Source organism: Salvelinus alpinus, chromosome 29 (assembly GCF_045679555.1).
Source record: "Salvelinus alpinus chromosome 29, SLU_Salpinus.1, whole genome shotgun sequence".
Taxonomy (NCBI): Eukaryota; Metazoa; Chordata; class Actinopteri; order Salmoniformes; family Salmonidae; genus Salvelinus; species Salvelinus alpinus.
The window spans coordinates 43220193-43232097 of record NC_092114.1 but is presented as its reverse complement, the minus strand read 5'-3'; the positions used below and the strand labels follow the sequence as shown (position 1 = coordinate 43232097).

The 11905-nt window shown below is 41.6% G+C and overlaps 1 protein-coding gene across 2 annotated transcripts; it reads right to left on the bottom strand.

Moving 5' to 3' along the window:
* Nucleotides 1-482: 482 nt before the first annotated feature.
* Nucleotides 483-11860, bottom strand: prrt1 (proline-rich transmembrane protein 1). 2 transcript variants are annotated; one of them, XM_071374202.1, is made up of 5 exons: nucleotides 11508-11860; nucleotides 10940-10951; nucleotides 5207-5613; nucleotides 4548-4718; nucleotides 483-3849 (listed from the first exon to the last, which is right to left on the bottom strand). In XM_071374202.1, exons 1-5 carry the CDS (start codon nucleotides 11521-11523, stop codon nucleotides 3673-3675), a joined length of 783 nt encoding a protein of 260 aa, XP_071230303.1. In that variant the 5' UTR covers nucleotides 11524-11860; the 3' UTR covers nucleotides 483-3672. The 2 variants fall into 2 exon arrangements, with proteins under 2 accessions (XP_071230303.1, XP_071230304.1); XM_071374203.1 differs by lacking the exon at nucleotides 10940-10951 and having other exon boundaries at nucleotides 11508-11859.
* Nucleotides 11861-11905: the final 45 nt, after the last annotated feature.

Genomic DNA, 11905 nt, shown 5'->3' with positions numbered 1-11905 from the left:
GCCCGTCTTCCTATAGCTCCTCCCACCAGCCTCCTCTGCTCTCTGTGTCTATCTGGGGATACATGTGCACTCAACCAGTTAGTGTAATATCTATAAGCAATCAATGGGACGTAGAGTATAGAGATGTGTTTTAATGTTTTATGTTGCGGTTCAGCTCTTGTGTTATCTACATGGGAAAAAAAGATAGTAAAAATACACATGACAGAGGCCTTAGACGCTCTTGAGACGGTGCAAAAAGACAAACAGAAATGCTGGCGCTGTAATAATGGGACTAGAAAGAAATACCATTGAGGCTGCACTTTGATATGTGATGAAGCCCAAGCTATTGAAAGATAGTTCATGCTCTGACAGGGAGAGAAAGCGAAACTGTACAAGGATGGAGGAATCCGGGCCAACTATAAATAGCACTTAAGAGACGTCGGGAGAGGAAAGGCCACAGAGAGAGAGAGCAGAGACAGAGAGAGATATAGAGTACACATCACTGTTGCTCGGTCTTGCTCAACCCCCAAAAAATCGTATTTTATTCAAACAATTGAATTCATACACAAATGCATGTGTAACACCCATGAACAGAAATAAACCCCCAGGAGAAGTTGGTGTACACTGTGATTCGCCAGCCACTTTGAACGCGCCAATCCATTACATTTACATGCTCAGAGAAAAGGTATCAACACGGCAAAGAAGCAGTAGCATTTGCCCAGCCTGTCATCGACAATGGCATAGAAATGCCTGAGAAAACAAGTATGTGGGAAGAGCACAGTGTAGATCTAAAAACAGCTAGATATGCTAGGAGTGAGTCTAAAAAGCATACACACGTTCTATACCAACACTTCTCTTGTATAGAGGTGAGTAACAGCACCACTGAGTCACAATACTGTGCTTACTTTGCTCTCTTAGCATATTTCTAGAATGCCATGTTATCAGATTAAGAACATACAGTATTCTCCAAATACAATGTACATTATAAATACAGCAGTGATAATCAAATGCAAAGGTGATTACCACGTAAACAGAATCATAATAGCCATAGTAATAATACTTTCAGAATTAAACTTCAAACACCCTAATACAATATTCAAATCAGTAATTATGGTCCTTCACGAGAAACAACACATTCTCAACACTTCTGACTAACTTCATTTTCTTTAAAAAATAGCATTATCATAGGAATTGAAAACGGAAGATAAAGGACAAGCAGATTAGAGATATGTTGAGAATTACAGTCCCAATTTTGCAATGGACAGCAGAAAGAGAAACAGAGAGAGAGGGGCTGCTTGGGGTAATAGAAACAAGTCGAGGAGAGGAAAATGCCACAATGTATATTAGGCATTGATTTTTTTTCTCTCTCCTCAGAGACATTCGTTTTCAGAGCCACCATCAGTATTTCTGCTGCACTGATTCTGGCTCAGGTCATTTCAGCTCATACTCTTCCACAACAGCCCTCTTGGCTCTCTATAACATGGGGCAACACACCTCGTAACGTGATAGGCTAGATTAGAGACCAAATGTGTTTGACGCAACCCATATTATCAGCTAAGGCAATTAGGGAAAAGGTTAGCTGAGAGAATTTTAATAATGGTTCACAATGGCATGCACAAAAGAGTTTTTGTCTGTATCCTAGAAGTCCTTTGCCTACAACCTTTTTACTCTGAGAAACTATTAACTAAGATAATACTCTTGTATTGCCAATTATGACCCTATTTAATATTTGCTAAACATTATTTGCAAAAGCAGCAATTTCTCAAATGTACACCTCACTAGCCCTATGTATAATTACATAGCCTTTTTAATATTGCGTCCGTCCAAGCACTTTCCATTAATGTGTTGCTTTTTGTCTTAGTACTGCAATACTTTACTTTATGTCTGTGACATTAGAAAATGGGTCAACCACTTCAATCAGGCAAGTAATTGTTGTTTTAAATGTGTCTATTTCTACAATTCTACCCTTTCCCATTGAAGTGTATAAAAACCTAGTAGAAAGCAATTCTAAGCCTACTGGAAGTGCAAATCATCCCAAACATCATCCAATTTCATCTAGTTTCAAGGTTTGTAGGCTAATATGGGTACAATAAAATATTGATTTCACCTAAAACATAATGGTCGGCAGGTAGCCTAGTGGTTACAGCGTTTGACTAGTAACCGAAAGGTTGAAAGATTGAATCCCCGAGCTGACAAGGCCCCTGAACAAGGCAGTTAACCCACTGTTCCTAGGCTGTCATTGAAAATAAGAATTTGTTCTTAACTAACTTGCCTAGTTAAATAAAGGTTAAAAAAAAAAGTTTTATAAAAAAGGGTGACATTCTAAAAAGCTATGAAAAAATATATTATATAAATAAACAAATGAATAAATTATAATATAGATAAATACATACATAAATAAAGTGAACAAGTATTAAACAGTCTTATGCAACAAAATATGAATACATACATAAATAAAGTGAACAAGTATTAAACAGTCTTATGCAACAAACAATTTGTCAACAACCAAGTCCATATCAGCCACACAAAAAAAAGGCGGGACACTGACACAGTACATCCTATGGTGTATCTCTCCATCGACACAACTTTAAATAGAGATGTCATTCATCTCAAAAGAAAAATCTCAATATTTCTTCATCTTTTTCATAGTTTGATCTCATAATTAGTAAACTATATCATGACTTGATTTACTTTCCATTTGATTGTGTGTAAAATAAATGGCAATGTTTGGCAGTCTGTTATACTGTAATTTATTCTATCCTTTAAATAAATATAAAATATACTATCACTAGATGGCTCATGTTTCTGAAAATCCTAATAAATCAAAAACTATACATGACTACAAACACAATTCAATAAAAGTATTTATTTTTGAAGTAATTCAAAACAATCTCTTCATAAAATACTAATTATATTGGGAAGTAATTTCAGTTATGATTTGTGATCTATTTGACAGATTTGTGATACAGTGTGACCCATGGTTTGGTCTACCTAGGTTGGAGGGGACCATAAATTAATCAGTAATTCATAAATAATTCACAGTTAAAGGGCAATTCCACCACTTTTCAACCTCATTTTCATTATCTCCAGCATCATACCAGTGTCTATATACGTGAAAATTCTGCGTTTCTATGATCTGTGGGTTAAAAAAAGAAGAAGAATAGTCCTAAAAAAAATGCTTTTCTGTGACATCACAAGCTAGGATTAAAAGTAAACTGCAATGAGTTTCTAGCCAGATGGAGAATATTTTCTTACTCCTCGCGTCACTGAGGTTTTAACTTTTGATGACGTCAGGCACTGTTTTCACATATGACACTAGTATTGTGCAGGAGATCATGAAAATTAGGTTGAAAAGTGGTGGAATTGCCATTCAATTCCTCTGTGCATGTACTCTGTTTTCCCCCATAAGCGCTATGGAGTACTACTTTATCTGAATATAAATGGTTACAGTGGTAAGTAATACTGGCCCATAATGGGCACCTATTTGTTTTGACATTTGAATATTAGCTGTGATTGTTTCTCAGCCTGTTAGTAGTCAGTAGGTCAGAACTGTATATACAGTACACAGGGTGCATATATACACATATATACCTCCAATATAACATACCAGTATCAGAGTGTGCATTTCAGTGCCCATATTCTTCTATCTCCACCCAAAACTACATATCCCATGATGCCACACTACGTTATGTATTAGGGTTCCCAGTCGTCGTCATGGTGTTGGGAGGCAATGATGACTACCACGGTGAGGATGGTACACAGAACGATGGAGGCAATGCCCACCGCCAGGCTGATGAAGGAGAAGTTACGCGCCTCGCGGGACGCTATCTCTGCCATCACCATGTCCCCCCTGGCCACCGCCGTACGCACCTGAGGGAGGGAGAGAGAGAGAGAGTTTTTCCCCCCCCTCACAAATATGGTTTTTGGAATGCTTTGGCCATATTTATAGAATGTATTTCATGCTATTAAAGCAACTTCTGAATTTAGTTGAGAGAGAGAATGAGAGAGAGAGAGAGAGAGAGAGAGAGAGAGAGGTGTTGACAACATCACATGCCCACACAAAAAGCCACAAAACACAATTTATCAGGCCTTAAATTAATCAAACATACTAATGGTTAAACCTCTAAGCTTGCAGGCCTATCTACGCCTTGTTGTCAGCTTAGCTCAACAAAAAACCCATCGGAAGCAAGCCCAAAGTGAAAATCTATTTTAACCTGTGTAAACAATGCTGCAATTACATAATGTAGGCTGTTGTAGAGTGTTGCGCATAATGATCAGGCTAACTATCAAAGCCAGCATATAAACAACGAACATAATACTTTAATACACATAGAGATACAACAAAATACTCAGAAAAATCATTCCACTAAAACTGACTGGCTAGCTAACAAACATACTGTGTAGACATATCTACAAATGTTCAAGTTTCATACAACATTTGACCATATTCGATCAGTTTCTAGAAGGAAAGTTTGCCCTGACCCTGATGGTCGTCTTGTTATCCCGTTCCTGGGATGCCAATGTCCATTCTAGTGTTCTCTATGATTATGTGCTTGCCTAATACCAACCTGTACTGCCTTGATGATGGCTATGATTCCTGTTGGCCAGAAGCAGCAAACGGTGGTGAGCACAGCGATTGGCAGGTAGTCGTGAGGCGGGCGCCGTGGCTCCATCAGGGCGATGCCATGGGGCATCTGCATGCCCATCTGGCCCTGGGGCATCCCCTGGTAGGGCTGCCCCTGAGGAGAGAGAGGGAGAGAAGGGGGGGAGAGAGAGAGAGAGAAAGAAAGGGGGGGGGGCAAGAGTGAGCAAGAGATAGGGGGGGAAGAGAGAGAGAGGGAGAGGGAGAGGGAGAGGGAGAGGGAGAGGGAGGACACACAAAGGTATCATATGACAGTGGCTCCCGGCCTTAATCTAAGAACCAGTGGACATTGGCTATGTGGGTGACTCATTCTCCATTCCATTAAGAAAGGAAATGTCTGCACTACATAATCTATCATGGTGAGGAAGTAGAGGACTGGGAAGCCATATTATACCTTGTGCGGGCCTTTCCGTTCTTGTATATTGTTGCCCACCCAGCACCGGTTTTCTACAGATTTGGATGAGCATATCATCCTCGTACGCTTTGTTGTCTTTTCGACAAACACAAAATCCTTTGCATTTCTTTACATTTACATTTATTGAGTTCGAACGATGACTGCTATTGTAGTTGAAGTCATTGACTCACCGACGCCACGGGGTAGACAGGAACGTAGGCTGTGCAGGGCTGCAACTGGAGAGGGTATCCTGGTTGAAAGTACCCCACGGGGGCATGTGGGACCCCCCCTCCTGGTCCCTGGGTCTGGACTGTGTAGCCCTGTGGGGCCCCTGGGTGTCCGTAGGAGCCATTGTGGAACTGGGTCTCCTGGTAGCCATCGGAGCCAGGGGGCGGGGGTGGAGGGGGGTAGTTGGGCTGGGGGCCACAGCCGGCCTGAGGGGCCATGTTGGGGTGCTGCATGTTGGAGTGTTGCATGTTGGAGTGTTGCATGTTGGAGTGTTGTTGGCCCATGTTAAGTTCCTGGGAGGGGAGGTAAGGAGGGGGCTGCATTTGCTGCATGGGTTGAGACATGGCCTGGCGATTGGTGTCCTCCAGACCTGAGAGAGGAAGAGATAGAAATGTTAACAAGAAAAAAATGAAAGAGAGAGAGAGAGAGAGAGAGAGAGAGAGAGAGAGAGAGAGAGAGAGAGAGAGAGAGAGAGAGAGCGAGCGAGCGAGCGAGAGAGAGAGAGAAGAGTAGGCAGAAACGTTATCTAACGAGCACTAGGGTGCAAGGGTTGTAAACTTTCCGGTAAATTTACGGAATTTTTCCGGAAATTTTCCATGGGAAGTTAAGCCCTGGAATTTGGGGAATTTGGCTTAAATTCATCAAAAAAGTTAGCTTATAACAATGAACCTTTATTTGTGAGATACACATAAGGCAATTCTAGGTCTTGTGGCATATTTTGGTTAAACTATCCCCAATTAAATGGAATTGCAACCCTCTGCATGCACAGTGCATTCTTCCATCACATGTACAGCTGATTCTCAAGATCTTGCACACTAATGAGATGCTATTAAACCCACACTACTACACTGTCTAAGCCAAGGACTACATGTGATCTGGTAAGTTTTGATTATAATACTGTGTGGGGTGAATATATTTTATTTGACATACATGATTTTTTGCTAACTAGTAAATAGTAGCCTACAGCAAAGTGTGTTTAAATCATTTCTAACTTGCTAACAATTTCTGCTAGTTAGTTTTTGCTACCATGTGGGTTTTAGCTTGCTTGAGCCCGCTAACTGAGGAATGTTAATTCACCTGTTTCCATACATTTAAAACATGTATCTTACAAAGGAGTTGTTTAATCTAACTGCTTAACTACTTATCTGTACATGGAATTGTATTTGTTGTTTTTTTACAAAAAAATGTCTAATCTTTACAGGAAAATGCCACGGGCACTATCTGATTTGTGGAGACATTTCACTGCAGCTAATGTAGAAGGAAAAGCTGTGTACATTTGCAAATACTGTGCCAAATCATATGTGAAGAATGCAACAAATATGCAGAATCATCTGGCCAAGCACTCACAACAAGCAAGTCCCTCTAGTTCTATTCGAGGTGAAAATGATGAATCAGACACCTTATCGATAGCAACAGCTCATGGTCCTCCTGGAATCAGAAGTTTTTTTTGACTCAATGGAGGAACGTAGTCAGAGAAATGCTGATGAATGTCTTGCTCGAGCTGTGTATGCAACTAGTTCACCTCTGATGCTCACAGGCAATGTGTATTGGAAGAGATTTATGACTGTTCTTCGCCCAGCATACACCCCTCCAACCAGACATGCTTTATCTACTCATTTGCTGGATGCAGTTCAACAGAGTTCAAGTGAAGGTCAAGCAAATCATGGAGAAAGCAGACTGTATTGCAATCATCTCTGATGGGTGGTTGAATGTTCGTGGGCAAGGAATAATTAACTACATCATCTCCACCCCTCAATCAGTATTCTACAAGAGCACAGACACATGGGACAACAGACACACCGGTATCTACATTGCAGATGAGCTGAAGGCAGTCATCAATGACCTTGGACCACAGAAGGTATTTGCACTGGTGATAGACAATGCTGCAAACATTAAGGCTGATTGGTCTAAAGTGGAGGAGTCCTACCCTCACATCACACCAATTGGCTGTGCTGCTCAATCATTGAATCTGCTCCTCAAGGACATCATGGCTCTGAAAACAATGGAAACACTCTACAAGAGAGCCAAGGAAATGGTTAGTTATGTGAAGGGTCATCAAGATATAGCAGAAATCTACCTCACCAGGCAAAGTGAGAAGAATAAGAGCACCACATTGAAGCTGCCCAGCAACACCCGTTGGGGTGTTGTCATCATGTTTGACTGTCTCCTGGAGGGGGAGGAGTCGCTCCAAGAAATGGCCATATCACAGTCTGCCGATATGGACAGCCCCATCAAGAGGATCCTCCTGGGTGATGTATTTTGGGAGAGAGTGGTAAGCAGCCTGAAACTCCTGAAACCTATAGCAGCAGCCATTGTACGAATTGAGGACGACAATGCCATCCTGTCTAATGTTCAGACTCTGCTTGCAGATGTAAGAGAAGAAATACATCAAAAAGCATGAAGACTTCTGCCTGAAGCCCATACACGCCGCAGCATACATGTTGTACCCCAAGTATGCTGGCAAGAGCATCCTGTCTGGCACATAGATCAACAAGGCCTATGGTGTCATCACTACCGTGTCTCGCCACCTTGGACTGGATGAGGGCGTGGTTCTTGGCAGTCTGGCGAAGTACACGTCCAAGCAAGGGCTTTGGGATGGAGATGAAATATGGCAGTCGTGCCAACTTATCTCATCAGCCACCTGGTGGATCTGAGGCTCTTTCCCCTGTTGTCTCCATCATCCTCCAAATCCCACCAACATCAGCCACCTCAGAGAGCAACTGGTCCTTGTTTGGGAACACATACACCAAAGCACGCATCAGGCTGACCAATACAAGTGTTGAAAAATTGGTGGCCATCCGGGCAAATTTGAGGCTTTTTGAGCTTGACAACGAGCCATCCTCAACAAGGTTGGAAAGTGACAGTGAAGATGAGGCCTCAGAGTCTGATGTTCAAGAGGTGGACATTGAGGAGGTCCAGGGACAAGACTGACAGGAAGCCTGACAGGAAGACAACCAAAGCTTTAGTTTCTAGACTATCATTTTACAGATGTATGTTAAAAACGTTTTTGGGGGATGCAATGGATCATTAGGGATCATTCAATATTGCCTTTATTTTGTTGTTCAGTGAAATCAGCTAATGTGAATAGTCAACTAATTTAATTAAAGTTCAATTCGTAACTAAATAGTTTTTTTCTTTCTATTGGAAGGATTTAAATAATTTGCAATTATGTCTACTTATGATAAGGTAAAAGGTTTATGTTTCTATCTCTATATGATATGGTAAATACATCCAATGCAAAAAAACATCTACATTTAAATGGTATTAATATCAATTTGCATATATTTCCGTTAATTCCCATGGAAAGTTTCCACCTCTGAATATTCCCCAAAATGTGCAACCCTAACGAGCACTATAGTTTTTTTCCCTACCGGTATGTAAACCACAAAGACATGTATAGCGTGGGAAAATGTTGAATACATTTCACGCAGAGAGAAACAAAAATCCCCACGTTCACACAGTAGCCAGGTTCATTTTGTACAATACAGGAATTCACAGCATGCTGACTAGCCTATTCAGCAGTTGATGAGGCAGACAGAGAGAGAGAGAGAGAGGTGGGGAGAGAGAGGGAGATGGGGAGAGAGAGGGAGAGAGAGAGAGAGAGAGAGAGGTGTGGAGAGAGTGAGTGATGAGAGATGAGTTGTGCTTGGGGATACACACAGGCATTACATAACCCACTAACACTGTCACCACTGCGAGAGTAAGACCACTCAGACACAGAAGAAGAGGGATGGAATGCTGACACAGAAGGAGGGACACCTGTTAAAGGGCACATGGCACTCAACAGGGACTGAATGCAAAACAGAGACATCTGATTAATAGGATGAGATTAATAATAAGCACTAATGTATACTTTAATTGGCTGTTTAAATTAATGGCCCATTCACAACTAAGTCATACTGTATACCAAATAGACCATCAAGTACGGTATAGGCCTGCATGAAACCCAGCAGTCTAATGGTGAACTAAAACCAAATAACATATATAGTTTGATCATTCCAAATGTCTTATGTTGTATACTGAAAAAAAATATAAACGCAACATGTAAAGTGAGCTGGAATAAAAGATCCCAGAAATGTTCCGTATGCACAAAAAGCATATTTCTCTCAAATTTTGTGCACAGATTTGTTTACATCCCTGTAGGTGCAAATTTCTCCTTTGCCAAGATAATCAATCCACCGGACTGGTGTGGCATTTTAAAAAGTTGATTAAACAGCATGATCATTACACAGGTGCACCTTCAATAAAAGGCCACTCTACAATGTGCAGTTTTGTCACACAACACAATCCCCACAGTCACAAGTTTTGAGATAGCATGCAATTGGCATGCTGACTACAGGAATGTCCACCAGAGCTGTTGCCAGAGAATTTAATGTTCATTTCTCTACCATAAGCCTCCTCCAAAGTCGTTAGCCCTCCACATCCGGCTTATTCGCCTGCGGCATCATCTGAGACCAGCCACCCCGACAGCTGATGAAACCGTGGGTTTGCAAAAACGGTGGGTTTGTACAACCGAAGGATTTCTGCACAAACTGTCAGAAACCGTCTCTGGGAAGCTCATTTGCGTGCTCGTCATCCTCACCAGGGTCTTGACCTGACTGCAGATTGGCATTGTAACCGACTTCAATGGGCAAATGCTCACCTTCGATGGCCACTGGCCCGCTGGAGAAGTGTGCTCTTTACGGATGAATCCCGGTTTCAACTGACTGCTGATGTCAATGTTGTGAACAGAGTGCCCCTTGGTGGCGGTGGGGTTACGATATGGCAGGCATAATCTACAGACAACGAACACAATTGCAATTTGAATGCACAGAGATACCATGACGAGATCCTGAGGCCCATTGTCGTGTCATTCATCCGCTGCCATCACCTCATGTTTCAGCGTTATAATGCACGGCCCCATGTCGCAAGGATCTGTAAAAAAAAAAATCCTGGAGGTTGAAAATGTCCCAGTTCTTCCATGACCTGCATGCATGTCAGCCATGAGCATGTTTGGGATGTTCTGGATTGACGTGTACGACAGTGTGTCCCAGTTCCCACCAATATCCAGCAACTTCACAGAGCCATTGAAGAGGGGTGGGACAACATTCCACAGGCCACAATCAACAGCCTGATCAACTCTATGTGAAGGAGATGAGGCATGAGGCAAATGGTGGTCACAACAGATACTGACTAGTTATCTGATCCACGCCCCTACCTTTAAAAAAAAAGCTATCTGTGACCAACAGATGCACATCTGTATTCCCAGTCATGTGGAATCCATAGATAAGCATGATGCATTTATTTCAATTGACTGATTTCCTTATATGAACTGTAACTCAGAAAAATCTTTGAAATTGTTGCCTGTTGCATTTATATTTTTGTTCAGCGTAGATCTATAGGCAAATCATGATAGGTCTCCTTTGGGTATGTTAATAATGAAGGGGAATCGGCCTATCTATATCTGTTGCTATATCTATATCTATCTCCAGTGAAAAATACCTTGAATCTGGCATGTTTTATCATCCGTATTGGATGACATTATTCCGTCTATTCTGATACATAAAACAAAACCTCAGAGGTGTGTTTGTGTGTCCAGCACGTGATGAGGCTATATAGCCTATGCACTTCATTCATTGAGATGTGAGAATGCCATGAACATGCACTGTAGGCCTCTCTATAGAGGGAGGCATCTCACTCAGTGACATGGCGCTTACCTTGGTAACCTCCTAGGTTACAGTGAATCCAGGGAAGTTAAAAGGGACAAATGAAGCAAATTATTGTAGTGCATTTTTTTTTTTTTTTAAATGTGAACATCACGCACGCGCACACACACCCTGATACACTGTACACACGCACATCTGTCCGCACGCAGGGAAACAGCCGCACGCACGCGCGCAAAACGTTACTTCATTGTAGTCATTTAAATACATGTGCATGCATAGGTGATGAAATAGAGAGAGCAGCCTATTGGGGGGGAAACAGTGTACTACAGATGCAGCGCATGCAGATAAGTAGGATGAGTTTGTCGGAGATGTTGACATGGGGAGCTGAAAATGTAGAAGATGGAAACAGAGATATCGTGCGTCACCATGTTGCCAATTGTTACAGTAATCCACCTCCAAAATCACCAAAACACCATATAGCCAAAGAATTATCCGAAATATACACATTTCTCACAATGCAACGGAGAGAATAGACAGCGGAGGAGTGGAAGAATTGGATCAATTATCAATTACAGTGGTGACATAAAAGACGCAACAGAACCAGAGAATAAAAGCTTACCGTGTTTTTCCGACATTTCGTGCAGTCAGAATAAAACTCCGCTCCAAACAATTTAATGTAAATATTCTTATTTCTGCAATACGACTTCTGGTAAATCCTCTTAGGGAAATATGAAATGATTGAGACTTCAATTTCCAGCTAATAATTTTTTATCTCCACATCCGTGGCCTATAATAAAGGTATTACTGGATAACTTTATTATATGTTAACGGCCAATTGGATTATCCGATTATAATGACCAATTGGGAAAGAAATGTCCAGTTTATTCACTCTCTCTCTGTAGCTGGTACATCCACCGTAATAGCGGAAAGTGGGTTTCTCCAATGCATCTCTAGTTACATTGAATTAATCAGACACACAGCTATCGCTGTCTTAAAGAGACAGTCGAGACTGGGAAA